Genomic DNA, 21,692 nt, shown 5'->3' with positions numbered 1-21,692 from the left:
ATGATCTGCTGGCAAACACAACTTGACAGTGGGCATATTTGTCTTCTTCTTTTTTCTTTCTTTCTTTAAACAAGAGAATAGGGTTTTGTTTTGATAAATCTCGTTGGAATAAGCAGGGTGGAAAAAATAATCCTATCTGTTTAACCAAGAGGAAAAAAAAAAAAACACCCTTGCCTTCTCTACAATTTAAGAAACAGCTGACTATTTTAAAATCTCATAAAGAAAATATCTGCTGGTGAACTCAGACCACGCTTGCCAAGTTTCAGAGCAGAACATTTACATCTCAAGTCTACTCAAATCCCTGAAAATAGGGGGTTTATAATGGAAATGCTGACAGACCCTTGGCAATCAAGTGACAATGAAAACTACTTCTCTGGTTAAATAAAATGATAATCTGGTCTGGCAGACCAATAAAGCTTAACCGGCCCGCTATGGGATCTCGCCTTTAAGCTTCGACGGCATTCATCAGCCAAAGCACATTCCTGACAGCTGCAGATGCAAAACTTCCTCACTTCTGCATGCACTGGGAAAAGGGTGTCACTGCTCCCCGAAACAAGGACGCAGTTACCCAAGACCTGCACCACGCGGAGAAATCAGTTCTCTATTCAGCAGCAAGCTGCGTTCTCACTTTGAAGCAAGAGAAGTGGCTGAGTAAAGTTGCCTGGTTCAAGGAGTTTCACCCACCTCAGACACTCGGACAGCTTGGACACTGCGATACCAACTCAGCATCGAAAGCACCCAAGCTGCCTCTCCTGCTCTGCAGGAAGTCGTGCTGCTCAGCGCACGTGTCCTCGGTGGCAAAATGTACCTGAGCAAAACGCTGGTGGAGAATTAACCGGGAAGAAGCGAGCTGGCTCTTCTCCAGGCAGACCAGGAAACACTTCTCTGTTTCTCGATCCCAGGGGCTGCTGATCCCCTGTTGAGGCAGCCCACCTGGTCCCACGGACTTGTATGGCTTAAGGTCTTGTAAATAATTCCCGACGTAGCGCTCACCCACAGCCAGCAGTGTTTCTCCTCCTCGATCCCCTTCACCGAGCACAGAGGCCTGTGGGGCCTTGCCTCTAAGGCAAGCATGGCACTGAGCTTGACCTCAGCCACCGGTACTTGGTCACCCACCCCTTCCAGCAACAGCTCCTGCTTTTCCTTGGTGAGCCTCTGACCCCTCAAGAGGCAGCAGCGCCTTGAACAAATGCTTTGAATTAGTCAGTCTGGTAAAACCGGCCTCATGGAACTTCAGAAATAAGTACAAATAAACCCGGCAGACGACAGTGTGGTTTGCTCTCATGGCACAGGCCATAATAAGCCGAGAAAACTGAGAACGTGAGGTAGGTTTCTGGTCAGCTCCGCAAGCCTCGCTTGTGTGAGTTTCCACTAGCACATCTGTATGGACTGCTGGGAGCGCCGAAGGGCAGGGGAGGACAGAAAACAGAGACAGGCACTGCAGAAGCTCAACTCCTCCCGGGATTTGCTTGCTGGAGATTCTCAGCGTGCTTTCTAGCTGCTGCTGAAACACAGCGACCAAGCGGAGAGCTGGTACAAAGCGCCTTTTTGGCAACAGGGTTCGGAAGCACCTAGGTGCTGCACCAGGGGACTCGGTGGGACCAACAGGAGCGGCTCGACTCGGGTAACTTGCCACCAGCTGTGGCAACGTTACTCCGGCACGTGGATTTAGGCACAGTTTAAGTTCAAGTAATGTCAGAAGGGTCTTCACTTTTGATTTCCCTTTTGCTTTCTTGTTGCCACTGCTCAAATGAATGCGTGTCTTGCTCCAAGAAAGCAGTGAAATCCAGCTGCCGAACTTAGCGGGGACTTCACTGCGTCCTGCACAGGGTAACATGGGCCTTCTCAAAGCGATTCTAAAAAGGGCACACAAGGCTCACGTGTTTATTGACATAAAACCACTGATGCACAAGTTTGCTTAGTCTACAAAGAAGACAGTTCTTTTAAGCTGCTCGCTCAAAAATGTTAGCCTGGGCTTCGAGTCAAACCGGACCCTTCCCTCCTCCTCCACATCACCCATAGCGAAGGCGATGCCCAAACAAATCTGTTCTCATCCAACGCCACCCAGTTACAATCGGCTTCAGTTGGCTTCAGCATTTCTTGTGTGAGATGCAAGGCGGCGATTCACGTCGCCGAACGCTCTCCTGGCTCCGCAGGCCACGCGTGGAAGCTGAAGTCGTTTCAGAGCAGCAGCTTTTCCTGGGAAGCGCTTGCACGGCCGACTATCACAAAGAAATCAACTTGAACAGTGACTGCCAGCGTGTTGCTAAATCCCTAACCACGGAGAGCCACCCACTCAGCTGTCAGCAGGTAAAATAATTGCCGTGGAAGAAAGGAGCTTGTCAATTCACTTGAGAAAGTCAGGAATATTTTCACTCATGCCTCCCGTCTTTATTACCTGCTGCATAAAGACGTGATCCTCGGCTGGCAAATTTTCTCAGAAGGGTGTGTTTTTTTTTTCTGGTGTGTTTGTAGTTCATTGTGCCAGATCATTCATTAAGCTTTTTCAGAAAATTACTATTTTCTTCCTAACAATCCAGTCATTTAATCATCTGATTTGACATGTTTAACAGCATATATCTCACTGCTCCTAAATATTTAAGTAATTTATGCAAAAAATGCAGATTTGCTACCCTGAAATATAACTGTACTCCAGCTTTAGCATTATATTGGGAAAACAATCTTTCTTAAATGTATAACAACATTTCACAGAAAATTTACACGAGCAGCATTACATTTTCACCGAGCATATGAAGACAAGTCTTTGGCAGCGGCCTCCTGCGTGGGAAGTCCTCCCTCCACCATTCAGCCTTCCAAAAAACCTACCCAGCTCTGCTGCAAGAAGCTGCAGAAATTCCTCGCAATATCAGTTGTTTACTAAACACCACCAGCCAATTACAAAAATAACAATAACAATGTGAAAAACAAAAGCAGCGCTGCCAAGCAGCTGGAGGGAGAACGTGTCTCTGACGATAAAAAATAATTTTTAATGCTGTCTCACTCTCGTCTTGTGCTCCAGTAAAGGCACATGCAAACTATAACACTTAAGTTCATCTTTATTACAGCTTATACTGAGAAAAACATGAATTGAAACCTCCCATGACCGATCCACTCCATTTTAAATTAGGTTTAGACCAAGCACAAACTTGCCAGCTATTTTTTTTAGAAGATTTTCCAAGGCGGGGCTGGGGTGAGGGGGGCAGAGGAGAGCAGTAACCAAAGGAGAGAGGGCACCAGAGCCCCCAACCAGCCCTGCGGCTTTATCACCACACGTGGGCCTTCAGCTGTGTTCTCTCCTCAAAATGATAAACACAGCAGGTTCAGAAAGCAACATTTCTGAGAAGACACCAGGCTAAGTCCCCAGCTATCAGCCACAAAGTGAGTTCTCTCTCAGGCAGAAAAGTGAATCCAATTACACCCAGCACCATCCCCGGATAAACCAGAAGTGATTCACCCGGGCAGGGATCCCTGACTTTGCAGACTAGATCCCCCTACATCCTTTCTCCCTTCAAAACTAGTCCAACGCTCCCTGCGCTGGCACTGTTCAAGAAAAAGTAATCAATATATAAAGCAGAAATCATCACAAAACTCTTCCAATTGACCCAGCTTGACATTTAGCTAAATAGCACAGCTGAAGATGAAAGATTTTTCCTCCCCTTTAAATTACTGACTTTTCAAACTATTAAGTTTTGTTTATGCAAGGCTAAGTAATTAATGACCTAACATCCCCTTCCCATCCCCTATCGCCGAGATGCATCTGTTTCCCCCGCAACACTTCCTGCAGGTGAACATCACTTCTTGGAGCAGCACGCAGCCGTGCACCTGACCGCCTCGTGCTCAGTGCACCAAGTTATGCAGAGGACAAACCAAACAGTACCTTAAAAATCGTTGCATTTGGGATTACAGCGACTCGAAGAGCAAGGCTTGCTGGAGATCGGAATCTGCATGGCTGGAACACAGATAATTTACTGAGCCCAAAGTGGAGTTGCTGGGAGCAGAGCTTTGAGTTGGAAATACCTAGCAGGGACTACACAGCAAGCTCACCTGTCCCAGGTACATAAAAAAGGCAGGCTGTCCGCACTATTGCTATGCTGAGAACAGAGGGCATCTATGAATAAGCTGAACAGTGACACCGCCATACCCACACGCCCAAGAGCACCCAGTTTTCATGACCTACCATTCCCGTGACAAGGCACGCTGCAGCTGCTGGGGCGTTGTGCTGAATTTCCACGTCCCTTACCCTCCAGTTTTGGGATGTCTAGTTTCTGAAGGAAGGCAGTGAAAACCTCTTGAAGATTTCTGCCCCCTAATTCCACGGCAAATTCCTTCTGCCATTGCTCTCATACAAACTCCTCATTTGAAAGTTTCCTAGCTTCAGTTTTCCATGCTGTTCCCATGGTCTACGTGAGAAGATGCTGCAACCCTGACAACTGCGCGGAGTGATAATACAGATTTATGAGATGCTGCATTCTGGATCAACGCCAAGAAAAGTTTGCAAGAAAATCCCATTTCAATACACCAAGAGCAAACCTGTAGGAACGGCGATGCCAGATTTTAATTTCACCAGCAATTTTCTTTGTTGTTGTTGTTGACAAAACACAACTCGTGCCAAGTTTCAAGGGCCATAAAAACGTACATCTAGAAGCCAGCCAAGCGCGCACAGCGGCTAAGCGAGCCCACACACAGCTGTGAGCAACATCAGCCCAAGCCAGCCAAATATTTTGGAAACATGCACTGGTGCAAATAAACAAACCTGTAACCTGAACGTAAACACTTTGGCAACTGCTCTGCAGCACGGAGAGTCAGAAAAGCAAAAAGACCCATTCCTACTGACTGGTAGCACTTGCCTCGAACTTGCAGAGCTGCAGGTACAGGTTTCTGCAAGGCGGAGAAGCCCGCAGCCCTGCCGGGTGGTGGTGACACAGCTGCAACGCTGCCTCCTCCGCAGGCTCACCCATGTGCTGTACTGTGAAGCCACTGATGCAGAAAGGGGATGAAAGCAGAGAGGAAATCCTTCAGAGCTGCAGATCACAAATTTTAGCCCCTAAAGGGAGACAGGAGCATTAACCTACCTTCACTGACAATTTCTGTAACACAACAGAACCATAGAATGGCTGGGATTGGAACGGACCTCAAAGATTATCCAACTCCAACCTGTTCCAACCATCTCCCAAACCGTACAAACAGTTCCTATCCCCACTCCGACATCTACTTCTTCATGCCTACAGGTGGGGCTTGGTATCACCTTCAATATCACAAGCAGATTACTCGTTCACCTTTTTAGTGATAGTGCTTTCCAGCAGGCAGAATTACCTTCCCATCTCCCCACTCCATTTCAGACTTAAGTGTTTGGGATTTTTGTGGACAGAGAAAAAAAAACACCTTTATTCCTGCAACCTTACAGCAGGGTTTTACCAGCAGAACACAGCACTGCTCGAGGCCGTCACAGCTTGCATCAAACCAAAGGCAGCCTTAACATTGCTAAGAGAAAAACAGTCGTAACATTTAGGCATGCTAGTGGATAAACATCTCAAGAACGGTCTTGGTAACAGCGCTCAAATAGCAGGTGTATATATTCAAACTTTCCACCCTTTATTTTTATGCAGCTGTCAAGGACCACATCCTCAGTGCAGGCTGTTGCAAAAATACGACCTATTAACTCGACGACCTACATTAACTCTAGCATCCACCACGTTAAATGCAAGTTGGCTGGGGACCAGAAGAGGAAAAGAGATGTAGAAAAGCTGGTGAGAATATCACTTCTCAGATGTGAGAGAGCCCAGCCTGTTGCCTGCAGCCCCAGCCACCCAAGCATCTGTGCAATCCTCTTCAACCGGGTGCCCAGGAAGGGGAGACTGCACGTAAATTTTCATACAGATCTGCAATTACACTTAGAGATGATTCAAACTGTTTGTTTTTGTTTTGTTTTTTGATGATGATTAATAAGGAATTTGGTGCAGGATTTCATTCTATATATTTTTTCCTTAATTGCCCTAACTTTGTTGGCTTTGTTTTATCCTCTTCTCCACAACAGACAACCTCAGAGTAAATAAACCACCTCTATTTCACCAGCTCCTTCATGCAATGCTAGCTTTGTAAACAAAGATAGCCACCAACTAATCCACAACACTCCCCAGCATCACTACCGTTGCATATCAGTGCACTGTTATGGTACAAGTAAGGAACAAACTGGAGCAACATCCGCAATCACAATGTTTGCACTGACCCTATCAATGCTTCAAGTTTTTAATACAAACGCTGTCCCCTTTCATGACTGCTGCCCTCACTGGAGCTAAGCAGCACAACTGGCAGTTCAGGTGGGCAGAAGGGCAGCAGCAGGACGTCAGCTCATCTGCAGAGAGGTTTTTCCAATGCCCTGTGCCAAGCACTTACACATGCTGAAGTCTGGTTTGTTGCTGGAAAAAGCCAACAGGCTTGGGGGTTTCCACGGCCAAACTAGCAAGACTTTTTAAAAGCCCTGTTAGTAACAAGAAAGCAAACAAACAATTAGCTCACACAGCCTGAAACATGCTTCTGCAGTATTTAACACCCAAGACGCTTGACATTTATAGAATCTGTGCGTGAAGAAACATAACCACACACGCCTAATTCTTGAAATCACCAAAAACACACGTGAGTTGCTGGTCAGCTTTGTATCCTGTTTGCATGAGGGTTCAGGACAGCCTTTGTATTCAGTGGTGTTTCTATCTGTTAGAGCAGACTGCCACGGGTGACAGCTCTGAATTGTTTGCCGAGACAAGGCGGTGGGAACCAGGAGTACAACCAACCAGCAGCAGGAGCAATGCACAAATTACTTCAGGCTCCAAATTTAGGCAGTAAAATTCCTTGAGCTGTAGGAGAATTAGCCTAACACCTACCTCATGTCCCCTGCAAAATGATGTATGAACATTAGCGAATTGCGTGTGACAATTGACAGTAAATCGGGAAGAAAAAGGAGAAAAAAAGATAAAAAGAGCAGTTATGAAATGCAAGTGACCTTCTAACCAGAAGAGCCCTTTCTACACAGGTTGTCTGTAGGGAACAGAGGTGAATTGGTGCAAAAGCCAGAGGCTGGGCAGCAATAAAGCACCAACACGAGGATGTGCCCAGTGCCAGTGCTGGGGATCTCGCGACTGGCAGCAGTGCGCTGAGCCAAAACGTGGAGAAAGATGACCTGCAGGCATGGACCTGCACGAGCCGGGGGGGAAGAAAGGAGCATACCCGATGAAAAACATGTTTTATGGCAGCACACGCAAAAGAGGCTATCCCCCAAAAAGAGTAAAGACACAGAATAGCATCAAGCTGTGAGGAGAGAGGAAGGAAGGAAGGAAGGGAATTTCTCGTTCAGCCTATTTATGGAGCAGATTTGCAACAGATGCACACGCCTTCTTGCTGAAGGACAAAAGCAAAGAACTGGATGTTGTGAGAATGGAGCTGCACAAGGCACGTGTCATCACATCCCAGGCAAAGTTTCCAAGCATTCAAACCACTTTTTGAGGTGGCTTTCGACATGCCAGCTGGGCAGGGCCCTCAGCCTGGCCCTCATTCTGTGCAGGACACAAACGCTCCCTCTCCTGCGTGTGTCCTCACCTGTTAGTACTGTACCACAGGCTACTGCTCCTTCAGGTTCCAAAACGACTTTGGCTTGGTTTCACCAGGTGCAAATGTTGGGTTACTGGACAACAAAACTGCCCATTTCTGTGGCCAGTCCTTTCCAGACTGAGCCCGGTGTGCAGGGGGCAGGCAGAGCTCAGCAATCTCTAGAAATATTCTCAATTATTTCTGTGGCAAAAAAGGAAGTTTTAACCAAAAGCTCTAACAAGAAAAGGAAAAGCTGTACCTCGTGCTCTTGCTCAGAATAAAATCCACTCCAGCTATTTCTTAAACACTTTTTATTTAAACCCTCAAATAGTTCTGTACTGGGCTCTTTGGGGTGCTACTCTGACAGCCATCGTACCAACAAAGAAACCAGCTTTCCGAAAGAAGCCACTAATTGTCCACAAAGCAAATTACTGCCAGGCCAGTAAAATTACCTGCCATTACCCAGCGGTGACCAAGTTCATATGAGAGAAGTTTTAATAAATATACTTTTGTCCCACCCATTCCAGATGTCCAAAAAAAAAAAAAAAAAAAAAAAAGTTGATTAAAACATCTCTGCACAAACTACTCCGTGACCATATTTCAGAGCCTTGTATTTACTCACTTCATCAGTAGAAAAGAACAATAAACTATTATTTACTATGTTTACTGCGACCACACAAGTACTATTAGTAAACTATGCTCCGTCCTTACGAAGTGGTTCAGAACCTCTGCCAGCAACAAAGTCCAATGCTGAAATCGTATCCCAAAGTTTCAAACATTCGTTGCACAAACCAACCTGCCAACAGGCCAGAAGTATTTGCTGTAAATACAAAACACAAAGCTCTGCTGATTTTTATAAATACGTAAGTAACCACTGAAACTAGACCAAGTTAATGAACACGTGTATCCCAATTCACAGAGACCGGACGGCATTTGTACGGCTCCACTTAGCAACATATTGTAATCCGTACTTTAAAAAAAGATTTTACACATAGGAAACACTCCTATAGCAGTCAGACATAAAATCAGGACGTAATCAAATCTCTACTGTTTTTATGTACAAATCCCTCGGGACTTTAATCTGCAAAATTGAATAATTGCATCTATTTTCTAATAAAGACCATGTGCTGCAGGAGTCGAGCGCGCAAGTTTCCAATAGCTCTGCATAATGTTTTTGGAGGTATTTCTATTTCAAATAAGCAATCCAGTTAAACAGAGATAAACACATACACACACACCAGTGACCTTGTTTAAACAATGCCCCGATTATTGTGATAAATCTCGCTGCCAAATCTATAAATAGAGACTTTTAGGAGACCAAAAAAATGACATTTTAGAATGAGACAGACTTCTCTCTCATCTTTACTGTTTACCTAATTATCTGAATGCATGTGCAGTTTGGATTTTCTCCCCCCTGCAGGGTGCATGACCACTTTGGCCCCACGAGCTCCGGCTGCTGCCAGATGCACGGCGCGATCCTGCGCGTCCGATGCTCCGAGTGCACTTGGGGCAATTTCAAAACTTGCATCACGGTTCGGGTATGTGTGTATTCTGCTTCCCACAGACAGCTTGAGTCCTGACACTAGGCAGATAGGCATCATAGGACTGAGTCACATCTACAGGAACAGGGTTGGTTTTTTTTATTTTAAATCAAGGCATGGGAAAAAAAAAAATCCCATTCAAAAACCCTTCTGAGTTTCAGACTTTGGGTGTCCAAGCAGGAAATGAGGCGAAGAGGGAGAATGAGGAGAAAAAGAGAAAGTTCTTTGAGTCACAGTTACATTTTTGGAATATTACTAATTTTGCTTTGTCATTGTGCTACAAAAATTAAGCCTGCATGAATTAACGCAGCATTATCTTTTCTAATTTTTTTTTTTTTAAGCCTATGCTGCAGCATGAAGCTAATCTCATGCCTGGAGCACACTCCCCATCCCCACTGTGGCAGATATTTTTCCGCCACAGATATTCCTGGCTGTAGCACACATCCAGCCATATATTCCTCTTTCACCCTCTTTCCCCACACACACAGGAAGGGACATGTGTAAACAAACAGAACTGACATCTTTTATGCTGGGAAAGAAAATCTACAAATTGAAGGCATGGAACCTGAAATCTTGATTTTTTTGAAGCTTACTGATGCAATGCAGTTTATAACAATAATGTATGGGAAGAAAACACCACTGAAGTGCTTTTCTTCCTTACTAAAAATACTCACGACTTAAAATGCTTTTGCCCTGCTTGATCTATTGACATTTATAAAAATAAAGCTCGATTTTGCAGGGCAGAATGAGGCTTAAGGAGAGAAATCTGCTCGCTGTTCCCCAGTCTATTTTAGTTCGTGAAAGTTACGTAGCACATTATTATTGTTTCTGAACAACTTAAAGCTAATTTGAGTTATTATTTACTTATTTATTTTTACAAGTTTCTCTCCCCAGCTGTCATTGTTCGGGTTACTGTCAAGCTATTCTTTCATTTCCTTTCTCTACGCTTGCACAGTGCAGGCCAAAACCATTTGCGACTTCCCTCCCTGGATGCAAGTCGTCATGCATGGATCAATTATGCAGCACTACAATGACTTACAGTAAAGAAGTCATTGGGGAAGCAACAACAACAACACCAAAAGCATATGGAGCTCAACTTATTTATAAATATCTTCAAAAAGAAGCCTGGAAACATCCCGCCTGGGCTGGCGATGCGCGCGGCAGACATGGTGAGGAGCAGCAAGGGAAGAGGCCAAGAGAACAAAGGTATTTTGTTGTCAGGTTTTATTTTCTTCTTTCCAAAAAAACAAGAACGGCCAGGAAATCCTCCCAATTTGGTATTCCCACCACCGCCACGTTAGATGAAATGCAAGGCCTTCGCTTCCTGTCGCCTCCTCATTTCACAGCGAGCGGGGCTGGAGCAGGACAATGCCAACATCAGATCTCACAGGAATGCCACAAATAGAGATAAAGCTCAGGGTCAGCTCGGCACGAGCTTGGTTGTACTGCTTGGATAGCATGCAACTTCCTATCTCGGTTTAATGCGTCCTTTTTTGTTCTTTAAAAATCCCAGCTCGGGCCTCAGGGGCAGTGAGGGGCCTCCTCACAGGGCTCCTGCACCCACAGCCATGTCCCCAGGCCTGAGGCGAGCGGTGCCCCGGCTCTGGGAGCTTCAGAAAATGCAACTTAGCAGGTCACAAGTGACTCGTGGACGACACAGAGAGGAGGAGGAAAGAACACACACACAGACCTTAATCTTTGCTCTGTAAATGAGCAGTCTTCACCTCACTGAAAGTGCAGCCAGCCCTGATGCCACCGTCCTCATTTCACCACAGGAGCGCAGGGCAGCACAGATCTCCTACAGACCTCCATCCAAGCACCAGCTAGACCAAAGGAAAGCGTCCCCAGATCGCCTACACTCGTCTCTCAAACACAGACTGTGTCAGGAATAGCGTGGCTAGCAGGGCAGGGAAGCCACTGCCCCTCTGTGCTCAGCACCAGTGAGCTGGCACCTCAAGCACCACGTGCAATTTGGGGCCCCTTGCTACCAGATGGACATGGAGCTGCTCCTGCTTATGTGGAAAAGAAACGAAGCTGGTGGAGGGATGAGAAAACAAGGGGTTTTTAGAAGAACTGAGGGAACTGGGGCTGCTTAGCAAGGGAGGCTGAGGGAAGACCCCATCGCACTCTGCAACTCCTTGACAGGGGCTGCAGTGAGGAGAGTGGCTGTCTAAAAAAAAAAAAAGAAAACAAAAAAGACTTACGGAAGAAAAATGATTATTTCTCTAGAGTAAACTGTGGAACAAAGGAGGAAAAAAGATCAGGGATAAATCAGAGCTTATCTTCTTAAAATATAAACCCCTCAAGGAACATAATTTCCTGCAATTAAAAATAAAAAGACAATCCTCCAGATAATCCTTAACAAATCACCTTAAGAGTTTAATAAGGCTTGAGGGTTTGTTTCTGTGCTTGTTTATTTTGTTTGTTTTTAAATGTATGTATTAGTGTTTGAAGCTGACCTGTCCCACCTCCTTCTCAACTTCTCCCTGACAACAGACGCACGCAGGAGCCAGAATAGGAAGTGTTCAGGTTTGCTCCTAGCACCACCGAGATAGCTTTTCCAAAAAGAGCTTCAGCACATTTTCTTCTTTCACTAGCAAGAAGTCTCAGGTCTCAGCTTGTTCCATTCATAACTTCACTGAACTTCTGCACAGAGCAATGTATTCACCCAGCAGACACAACAACAGCACCAAGTGAAGCCCAAGGTCTCACCATACAACTTTGGGTCTCAGGCCCCACCAGACTTCCCTCACCCTGCTAGCCCAAAGGTGAAGCTGACGTTATCACAAAGCAGCAAGAAACTCTTGATACCGAAAGTGCCCGAAAATAGCTGATTATGCTATAGATATTCACAGTCGTGCAGTAAATACACCATCAATTCTATGTTTAAGACATTTATTTTGGAAATTTCAATTAACCTTTGCACACTCTTTAGATGTAAGAGGTTACATTAGAAAGGTCTCTTTTGAGCTTCTTTACCTTTCCATTCTGGCATAATATTTCCCACAAAATTCACATTTCCTACCAAACTACCAAGACATGTTATCATGTACATCCCATTTAGTGTGCCTTGGTGCTTTGGGTGGAAATTCAGGTACACGTTTGCAAAGCTGCAGTGGGCAGCTTGATAGAAGGAGGATCACTAAGGCTGCCCACTCCAGGGAAAGTCAGCTTTATATATTTTTTTTTGCATCCTGATTTGCAACACAAGCAAACCCAGAATTCATTATTCACACCGGACCGTTGTACCCTGCAGAAGCTCTGGTTGTAAGGCGATCTGGTGGGAGGATTTTGGTGCTCTGAGTTTTTTAAACCTTTCAGTTTAGTGACTGGGAGCTTACAACTCCACCATTTATGAAGGCTCATCTGCAGAACCTGTACCAAAGGCAGGAGAACAAAGACAAATACGTCTTAAACTGACTTTGTTACTGAAATCAGTCTACAGCGGAATTTCGAGTCTACAAAAGGCTTTCCAGAAATAGCACAAGTTTTATACAGAGATGATTGCACATCAATTCCTTATTCAGAATCTCATTAGCACATTCACTGGAAAAAAAGTTAGTTTTACGTCTGTTCTCCATTCCTCTACCTACTGATTTTTTTCCTTTTACTTTTTCTGTTCCCTCTCTCCTCTGCTCAGCCATCAAACACAATCAATAGATGGATTAAATCATACAGCCTTTCCTGTTGTATTCACTGTGTTTTTCACAGCTGAACAGCTCATATCTATTCCGTTCCAATCCACAGGGAATTTAAGAGCTCATATATCACTGAAATTCACAGGAGAGTTCACCCCTGTGCATCTTTGATTTCAGTCCATTATTTAAGGTCCATTTTAAAATTACAACTGCGGACTACAAAATGAACTACAATTCAACAGTTTCCACAAAGCAAAAAATGCAACGAATCTAGTCTAACGCTAATTTACATTTTCTCTTTTTAACACCTTCTAAAGCGAGCAATGAAAGTACCATTAAAGTGAGAGCTTCAGCTCCTTTACCATTAAGGCTCCTAATTTTTGCACTATATAGTTAAGGGCATTTTTAAATGAACCAAAAGGTGGCAACTTCCACATAATTCCAGAAAGGAAAAAAATCCCCTTTCTACATCCTTTCTCTATTATTCAAGGTAACACAAAAGGATTCCCACTCAAATGACTGAAGCCAATTGCCACAAACTATACTACTGGGAAAATTAAGCAGAATTGCCTACCAATTAGGCAATACAAAAGAGATTAGTGGCACACAACACAATTTCTCACAAAAGAAAATGAAAGAATAAACTTGTATTTAATGCTCGGAAATTTAGAGTCATGAAACATGACACGTAGTAGCGAGAAAGCAGAGAAGAGAAGAGAAGGAAGACACAGATGTATTTATTATCTTCAAATCCTAATTGCAGCTATTCCAGGAGCAATAAAGCATCAAGGAAATTCAACTGCAGCTTCTTCTGACATAGACATGTCTAACGCCACCGTTACCTGGCCATGCGAACTGGACAATTTCTGTAGAGCTCTTGAAATCTGACAGCTAGAAAGCTATAATTTAGCACGGGCAGTTATTTCTGAGCCCTTACAGAGGAAAAAGCCGAATTTAGCTCAGGGAAGAGCTAGCCACTGCCTGTGATTGTCCCAGAAAGTAACTGGCAATATCCAAAGATTCATAGCAGCACTTGTAAGCTTTAAAAAACTTGAGACACAAGCAGGAAATTAATCACTTACGTATGTTTGTGCTTTTTTGACTAGCCTAATTATAACTTTCCGTCCCAAAGCAACTTTCAGTATTAACTGAACTCACAGTTTAGATTTCCTCTTCCCTCAACCTCAACTATCATCTCATTTGCTATCTCCTCTCAGGCCCTACTAAACTGGAAATCTCATCTTCAAAACTAATTCCCTCTGTTACTGTTATCAGATAACAACCCTCAGGACTGCAAATTTAATCATGATAATAGCTGGAAATACTGAGGGCAGAACCTGAATGCTCTAAGTGTTTACACCGTCAGCAATAGGTGGTGTTTATTTACACGGTGGTGGGAGTGGGGAGCTGGTTAGGAGAAGGGACAACAACTGCATGACAATTGATGTGATAAACACCCTCTGAACTCTCAGTGGATAACAATGGCATATTTGGAAAACTGAGCACCTTCAGCAGTTATCTAACATGGATAAAGAAACTTTTAAGATACCTTACTGAAATGCAGCCACTAAAGCGGCTTTCCCCTGGTACAGCTTAAATCGTTTTGGAATTAAATCAGGGAAAATTGTGTTGATTACCAAAAAAAGCTTGTCCTCAAACAGTCAGGGCATCCACAGCATGGGATGGAAGGGCACAAACAGATCTCCGAACTGGAGAGAGCCCCTTCAGAGAGCTCTATTGAACTCCACAAGCAGTATCACAGCACGGATACTAAGAATTATTTTTAGTCCTGTTTTTGAGGATAGTCTATGACATGGAACTCTTTATTCACTTATGGAGGATCTAAGCACAAACCTATTGCAGAGATAGAAAGGCAAGTCCAGTCTGTGGAGCTGTCAGAGAATACTACTTGCACTCCAAGAATAAAGAAAAACCTATCTTGTCATGTCAGAACACAACTGCCAGTTTACTTTCACAAAGAAAAGCAAGTAGGGAACAAAAGAAGTAACCTTGGTACTGTCCCCTTTTTAAGTAAAGAGCAGATATGGAGATACAAAGAACAGAAGAGGCTTACTTTTAATAGAAGGTACATTCAGAAACAAAGGATCTTAAAAATAAAAATGAGGTTTCCTAATGACAACTTTCCTTTTCAGAACCTAAAAAAAAAATCAGTATTTCAAGCAATTTAACACACTCTATTGTTTCCAATAAACATAAATATGATTTTATACACATGGTTTAAGATTCTGTACTTAACACTGCTTCATTTCCTCTCCCTGCAATTACCTGTCTGCAGAGGAAATAATACTGAAAATTTCTGTGCTAAGCTAGAAGGTATGCAAGAAAAATGAATGTGCAACATAATGCCTTATTATTATTACTTATTTTTTTCAAGAATATTAAAAGAGTTGCTGAAGCTAGGTTTTGGAAGGCCGCATGATGGAATAATACAGCGTTACTACATTTAAGCCAGACTTGCAATAGTTCTGACACCTGAATTGCAGGATTTTGATGCCACAAGATGCTTTTGTTGGTAAATATGCTCCGAAGCACACTCAATTGAACTGGGAGCATAAGTGTCAGTGCACGCAGGTGATGAAATTAATGCTGAATTTCACTTGCTTATGGAGGTCTGATATGACAACTTCGAGCATATTACCTTTAAAAGCTGTACTTGTCACGTATGGCGGTTTACTGTAAAGGCCCCCAGTGTGTTATCTTTGGCATTCCCAGATATAAGATATTCCTCACGACTTAGAAACCCTCTGAGGCACTGGAGATTCCTGTTAGACTCTCATTATTCACCTGCCAGAGAAAGTACCGTTAAGATGGGGCAGCCATTAAGGCTATTGCTTTTTGTTATTTGAGAGCTTTGATGTGACAACCTCAGCTTTCCTTGAACAGCCTCTTGCACCCAACATCATCTTGCACAATCTTCAGATGATATGGCAGCATCTTTTGTGGTGATGCAGCTGAAATAATGGGTGTCATTTCACACATTAACTAAAAGGAAATACAGCACGGAGTTAGAAAACAAAGGATACTGCTTAGCTAAGTGCTTCTCTATAAGTCTTTGTTATTTTGCTGTTCTTAAATGTTTTAGGTTTTCCATACCATTTATCTTTGTTATTTCATAGGACAAACAATGATTTTAAGGAAGAGCCAATTTTAGTTGACTTAAATGCCTCTTCAGCTAAGGCATGGCTCAAGCTCTTCTCAGTTTACCTCAAATCCCCCAAAAATGATTTGCATTTTCTCCTACAGTTGTAGACGCCTAGCAGTCAGCCAAATTAAACAGCATTTTAAAAGTAATAGGGATCTCACGAGAGGAGAGAGAAACACAATAGCAGTTGCTAAGCTGGCAATATGCCAGTTGTCTCCTTTGACCGTCATTTTTTATAACCTTTTTGTTTTAAATAAAGATCTAAATCTTAAGATGTTCAGCTCCAGCACCACTGGTGAAACATTCACGAGTTCTCTTATACAACCAACCCTGAGCATATTTATACAGATGGGTCATTTAAAAAAGAACTCTCAAAGTAAGTAGAAGATAACTGCAGCTGAAATAACCTGTGCCCAACATGTATTCTTACAAAGAAGTCACCACTTGAAAGTCCCTCCTAAAGATTGATGCTCTTCATTTGGTTCATTAATCCTGAAATCTCTGAAAGAGCGCTGCTGCCAGTTGTCAGTGCTAAAACCATGCATAAATTTGGAACACGCAAACCCAGGAAAACATCCAGATATCCTGTATAAGTAAATCTATCACTAGGAATTAAGAATTAAGTAAGAGATATTTTTTTAATGGCATGAGAATAGTTAAATAAAGACAAGTGGTAATGAGAAACAGACTCTACTTAGGCACACCAAAGTGTTCATGAGCCTATCTTGCTGCAGATGTTCCTTCAGCCAGAATTACATATGGTAACACAGCATAAGGAGTAGATAAATGTTCTTACTGCTCCCCATATCTTAAACACAGGAAAGTAAGTACTGGAAGTGTCCTTTACGCTTCCCTATAACGTCTCATTACTGTGTCACTCCTTTTTCCATCTGAAGCCATTGCAACAATCCCTTCATGCAGGCGCTAGCTTCAGACAGGAGGCAGGGATTACAGAACCAAGGTCTTGAGCACACACAGTCCCCCCCTGATAAAGAAACCCAAGTGGCTTCAGGCACACAGCTTCGTGCAGGGCAGGATGAGTGCTTGGAGGTGTGTGCCCTAACCGAGGGCTTTTTCATCAGGTGTGCCTCCTCTGGAATCGTGCTCCAAACAGCTGCATTTCGTGTCATTCTCCCAGCATCCTGAAATTCCTAAGGTCCTGCACGTACTTAAAAAATAAAAATAAAAGAAAAATGCATTTAACACACATCCCCACAGTGTAAATAGTGTGATAAGCCCAAAGAGCCTCTCCAGGGATTCCAAAATTATGCAGAAAGTTATCGCACTGATGTTTATTGCATGTTTCCCTATTGGCTATGTTTCTTTCATCAAAGAATTGTTCTCTTAAGCATTGATGGGCTAAAACTTCTCTGAAAAAATCTATGCAAGGTCAATGTTTGCTTTAGTCATTTAATACCTGCTAGACTTTTGTATAGAAAAAATAAACAAACAAAACAACAACAAAAAAAACCTCTAGTTCTCAGACTGACTTTTTTTCAAGTGAAGTTTCAACTACAATCATTCCAGTCTCCTTATCCCTAAAATGGGGAAATATAGCTGTATTTACGTATTTTCATTCTGCTTCCTTTCACAAAGATTGGTTAATTTACTCCAAATCCCAGGTTAGGCCCTGTGAGATCAGAGAGTTACCCTCTTTAATTCTCGGTCTTTGTGATGCCACGTCTGTCACAATGCAATCAAGGAGATTATACAACTTCAAATGATGTCTCTGCTTTTCCTAGAGGCAGAAAATTCATAGTTTCTAAAAGGCCTTGAGTAAATGAAGAGAGACAAGTACATTTGGGCTAGAAGGGAATACCAGTTTCCAGTAAGCCATTCTTGCTAGCAAGGGCCAAAGCAATGCTTTGAGCATCCAGCCCATAATTTCTATTCAAGAAATTACACCTGTGTCTGAATTGTCTCCTCTGCAAATACAGACCAAATTGCTGCTTTGTGAGAGAACAACAGCAGCAAGTAATTCACGTAAAAAGTCCTATTTCCCAGAAATAACCTTTCGTTGAGGCTCATACATTGAGAAAGTGGGCACTCGCGCAAACCTTATGGCTCTCCGCTCAGATCGTGACCTCCTGTCCTCAGCAGAGGGGTCTCCTGCCTGGGGAGGGTTCTTCCAGTCTCTGATAACTCACCCCAACAGACCTGATTCACCCGAGATACCGAACAGATTTCCATCATATTAAAGATTGATTTACTTGGATATAAGGGTGCAAAAATCGTTCCCTGCTGTGGCAGTTTGATGTTTGCTTTGCAGAGCAGCAGCATGAAGCAAGGACACCTACACCAGACAAGAGACGCAGCTAACGATAAACTCCTGAATAAATAAAATAAATTTGAGAGCTTTTTAAAAACATTCACCAGCTCCACATATAATCACACTCCACAATTATTCTAATTTGTGCAATTAAGAGTTGAATAAACACCATAAATTTAAATGAAAAACCCCAGGCACAGGCTGCTGCTACTACTGGAATATTTTAAAATCCAAAATACACAACGCTGCCGACGATGATCTCTGTAACCAACGCAACAGCAGAGAACCGTACCGAAACCTGGCTAGCACCAAATCAAAGGAATAAAAATAAAGCGGCGGAACTATTTCTCCTACAGCTTATTAGCATCACTTTCTTCTCGGTCCCATGCATTTGTCAAAACCGCCACAACAGTTCATGTGCTCCCGAGGTGGATGTCTTTTGCAAGCTCCCCACTCCCCCCCAGCATCTCCCAAACAAGCAAAAAGCCACCCCGTGTCCATGGGCAGCTGCTGTCATTGCGCCAAGCGAAGGCAGAAATGCCGGGGCAGGCTGAGGAGGGGACTTTAGAGGTGAATGCCCAGCGACTGGTGCGTCCCTCTGGATAACCTTATCCTCCACGGATAAAGTTCTTGATATCTCCAGATAGCCTCCTCACACTGGAAATGGAAGAGGAAAATAGCAACAAAGCCCCAAAGCTCTCTGCCCGCTACTTTCTCCTAGCACAATGCTTTCTGCCCAGTTATCTTTTCCATCAGGCAAGACGTTTCTCCTACTCACCGCTCCACGGCTTTGTCTGCACTAGCATCTTCCTCACCAGGCTCGCCATACCGGAATTTTTAACCGTGTTGTCTAAACCTGCTCCGAACCAAACTGGGTGGAAGAGCTCAAAATAAAAAAACCTGCCAGCATCTAGTCTGCGTCCGTCTGCGCCGCTCCCGCTGCTTTCCCTACTGAGGCTGCACAGGGTCTGGCTGGAGGAGGCTGAAAGCTCCCTGCACACACACACACACGTGTGTGCACACGCACAGGAAGCTTGGAACTGAATCAGTACGAACCGTAGCGACTTCCTTCTCCATGCTGCAGTATCTCTGCTGTAAACAAGCAGCGCACATTAGCTAAGCGAAGCTGAAAAGTCCGGCAGAGAAGGACAAAAGCAGGGAGTGGCCCCGGCGAGGAACAACTATTTTAAATACACAAACATCTTCCCATCAGATTAAACCCAGCTCTTACATTAGGTCAATTCTGAAGCCATTGTTGTGACAGAATAACTCAGGACAAACAGGAGACACCGCTTCCTCCTCTGGAGAGCCTCCTGGATTTCCAGCACCGAGTGTCTTGCAGTGCCTGTATGGAAGACTTCAGAGAGCTCCCGTCCCTCCAGGGAGGGAAGGGAAGGCAAAGAGGGGGAGGCACAGGAGGCACCTTCTGAGAAAGCTGCCACCTTTTCAGACACGCTGGTTTTGTTTTTTCTATCAGAGACCACCCTAATAAAAAGCTTTCTTCCCTCCAAGCTGGAACACCGAAAGGTCTGGGACTACTCAGCAAGCGTCCTTCTTGTTGTCTCCCTGCAGAGCTGGCTACCCAAAGGCCCCACAGCCCATCTCTTCCCCTCCTGTTTTTCATGACAAACCAAATTCTCAAATCGTGCCATAGGAGCAAAGTAAAATCGAATTGCTGCTATCCCTGAAGGCATGGAAATGTGAGATTGAGGGGTCAGGGCCCAAAGGGCCAGGTTCTAACCTGTCAGCCAGTTAAGTGGGCCCCGTGGCCAACCCCCACCTATACTGGGACGACTCAGAAACTAGTCATCTCCAACAAACCCCAAGTCCACATCCACTTGGAATTGGGGCTCCTAGCCACATAGATGGAAATATTTACCATGCACTGGGGCTGTGCACGTGGTCACACAGGTGCACGCGGGTGTGCACGTACCAGGGACCATCCACAATCTCCTGGGAGCCCTTGAGAGGGTCGGGACGCTCACCTGGTGTCCAGCAACGACATCAGGCGAGCAAAGCAGCACGTGGATATTAAGAAATTTAGGCAACAGCCTGTCCCGTTTGGGAAACTGATCCATACAGAAGATAACATGAGCTTCGTGCAGTCCAATACGTCAGCGAACTGCCTGAATACCAGCGTGTGTGTGCATCCACACCGAGACATCCAGAACCTCATTCTTCAGATGTAATGAAATCGCTGCTACAGCACAAAACACAAATCATTTCTTTAACATGCGCCAGCCGAAGAAGGCTTCGCATTAACACCCTCATCCCTGCCAAGTGCTGAAACAATTACCACATGAATATTACCAGGGATTCCTCGGCGGAATGATGCTGTTCTCACGGGGAATCTCAGGAGGAACAGGGCTCTGCACAGCGCCTCAGATTTGTGTTGGTCGAAAGAGCGATTACTTGGGGTGCCCAGGCAGCAGGGACTCCTCAGCCAGGTTGTGAAGGGTGTCCCAGGTAATAAAATTAACAAGCCCCAGGATCAAACAGCTTGGCAGCAAGGGAAAGAAAACGCTGCTTCCAGCAGCTGCGCTCTGAGAACTCAAATTCCTTCATGTCTGTATACAGGGAGAAGTGCTATGGCTGCTCAGCTGCTTCTCACACTCCATAAGGAACAGGAACAAGGTCTTGAATGTGGTCTTTATCTAAGGTCACCTACAAAGAACCGCCTGGTCAGTTGACCCCTTGAAGAGGTCTTTGGGGTAAACTAACGCCATCAGGTCCAGAGACAGGAACGAGAACGAAGAGCAGCACACGGCCTTCAGCTCTGCGCTCCGCTTCTTCCACTCACTTCCATTTTTAACCCTGCTTCCCCAGTATTAGGGACTTCCACCTGACACACATCACAATTATTTGTATGGTTTATGCTTTGGTGATGAGCTGATCACAGCTCCTCGCCCCGTCCCAGAAACAGGAGGAGTCCCGCAGTTTCTTGTCCCAAACATGCCTGGGTTTAGGGCTCTTTTGCCATCTAGGACTGCCCAAAGATCTTTGAAAGTTTAATGCTTCAGGCTGAAGCTCCGCAAGCAGCCCTTTGAATCTGGGCATGCCTCCCTTGCTTGAAAATAATTACGGATAGAAGTAGTAAAAACTTGCTCCGAACAAAAGCCATGAGGTGTTCCTGCTCTGGCAGGGGGATTGGACTAGGCGATCTTTCAAGGTCCCTTCCAATCCCTAACATTCTGTGATTTTGTGAAAAACCTTAAGGTCAATCATATTTTTAACATTGTATGTAAAAACAGTACTTAGATTTTTTGCTTTAATTACAAATTCACTTGAAACCTCAGAACTATCCCTTTTGTGGCTGGGATCCCAGCACACACTTTAAGCACAGGATCCCGTCTTTATGATACCCAGTTCTGATTCAAGAAACAAAAGAGGGTGTTGTGACTGCAGGCCACGTTTGAACTGAAGACCCATGAGCACCTCCAATTTTACAGGCTTCACCAAAAAGGAAGGACATCCTCTCCCCACCCTCGAATACTCCTCCT

At 44.3% G+C, this 21,692-nt stretch overlaps 1 protein-coding gene across 4 annotated transcripts in view; it reads right to left on the bottom strand.

Moving 5' to 3' along the window:
* Positions 1–19,044, bottom strand: part of RASAL2 (RAS protein activator like 2) — a 141,920-nt gene extending 122,876 nt beyond the window's left edge. For all 4 annotated transcript variants that reach the window (XM_032191993.1, XM_032191994.1, XM_032191995.1 and 1 more), the window contains exon 1: positions 18,971–19,044. In XM_032191993.1, coding sequence (XP_032047884.1) covers positions 18,971–19,019 — 49 coding nt within the window. In that variant the 5' untranslated portion in view covers positions 19,020–19,044. The remainder of the gene's footprint in view (positions 1–18,970) is intronic.
* Between the last annotated feature and the right edge of the window lie 2,648 nt (positions 19,045–21,692).

Source organism: Aythya fuligula, chromosome 8, assembly GCF_009819795.1.
Source record: "Aythya fuligula isolate bAytFul2 chromosome 8, bAytFul2.pri, whole genome shotgun sequence".
NCBI classification, from domain to species: Eukaryota; Metazoa; Chordata; class Aves; order Anseriformes; family Anatidae; genus Aythya; species Aythya fuligula.
Note: the sequence above shows the minus strand (reverse complement) of the source record. Positions and strands in the feature narration are given on the sequence as shown.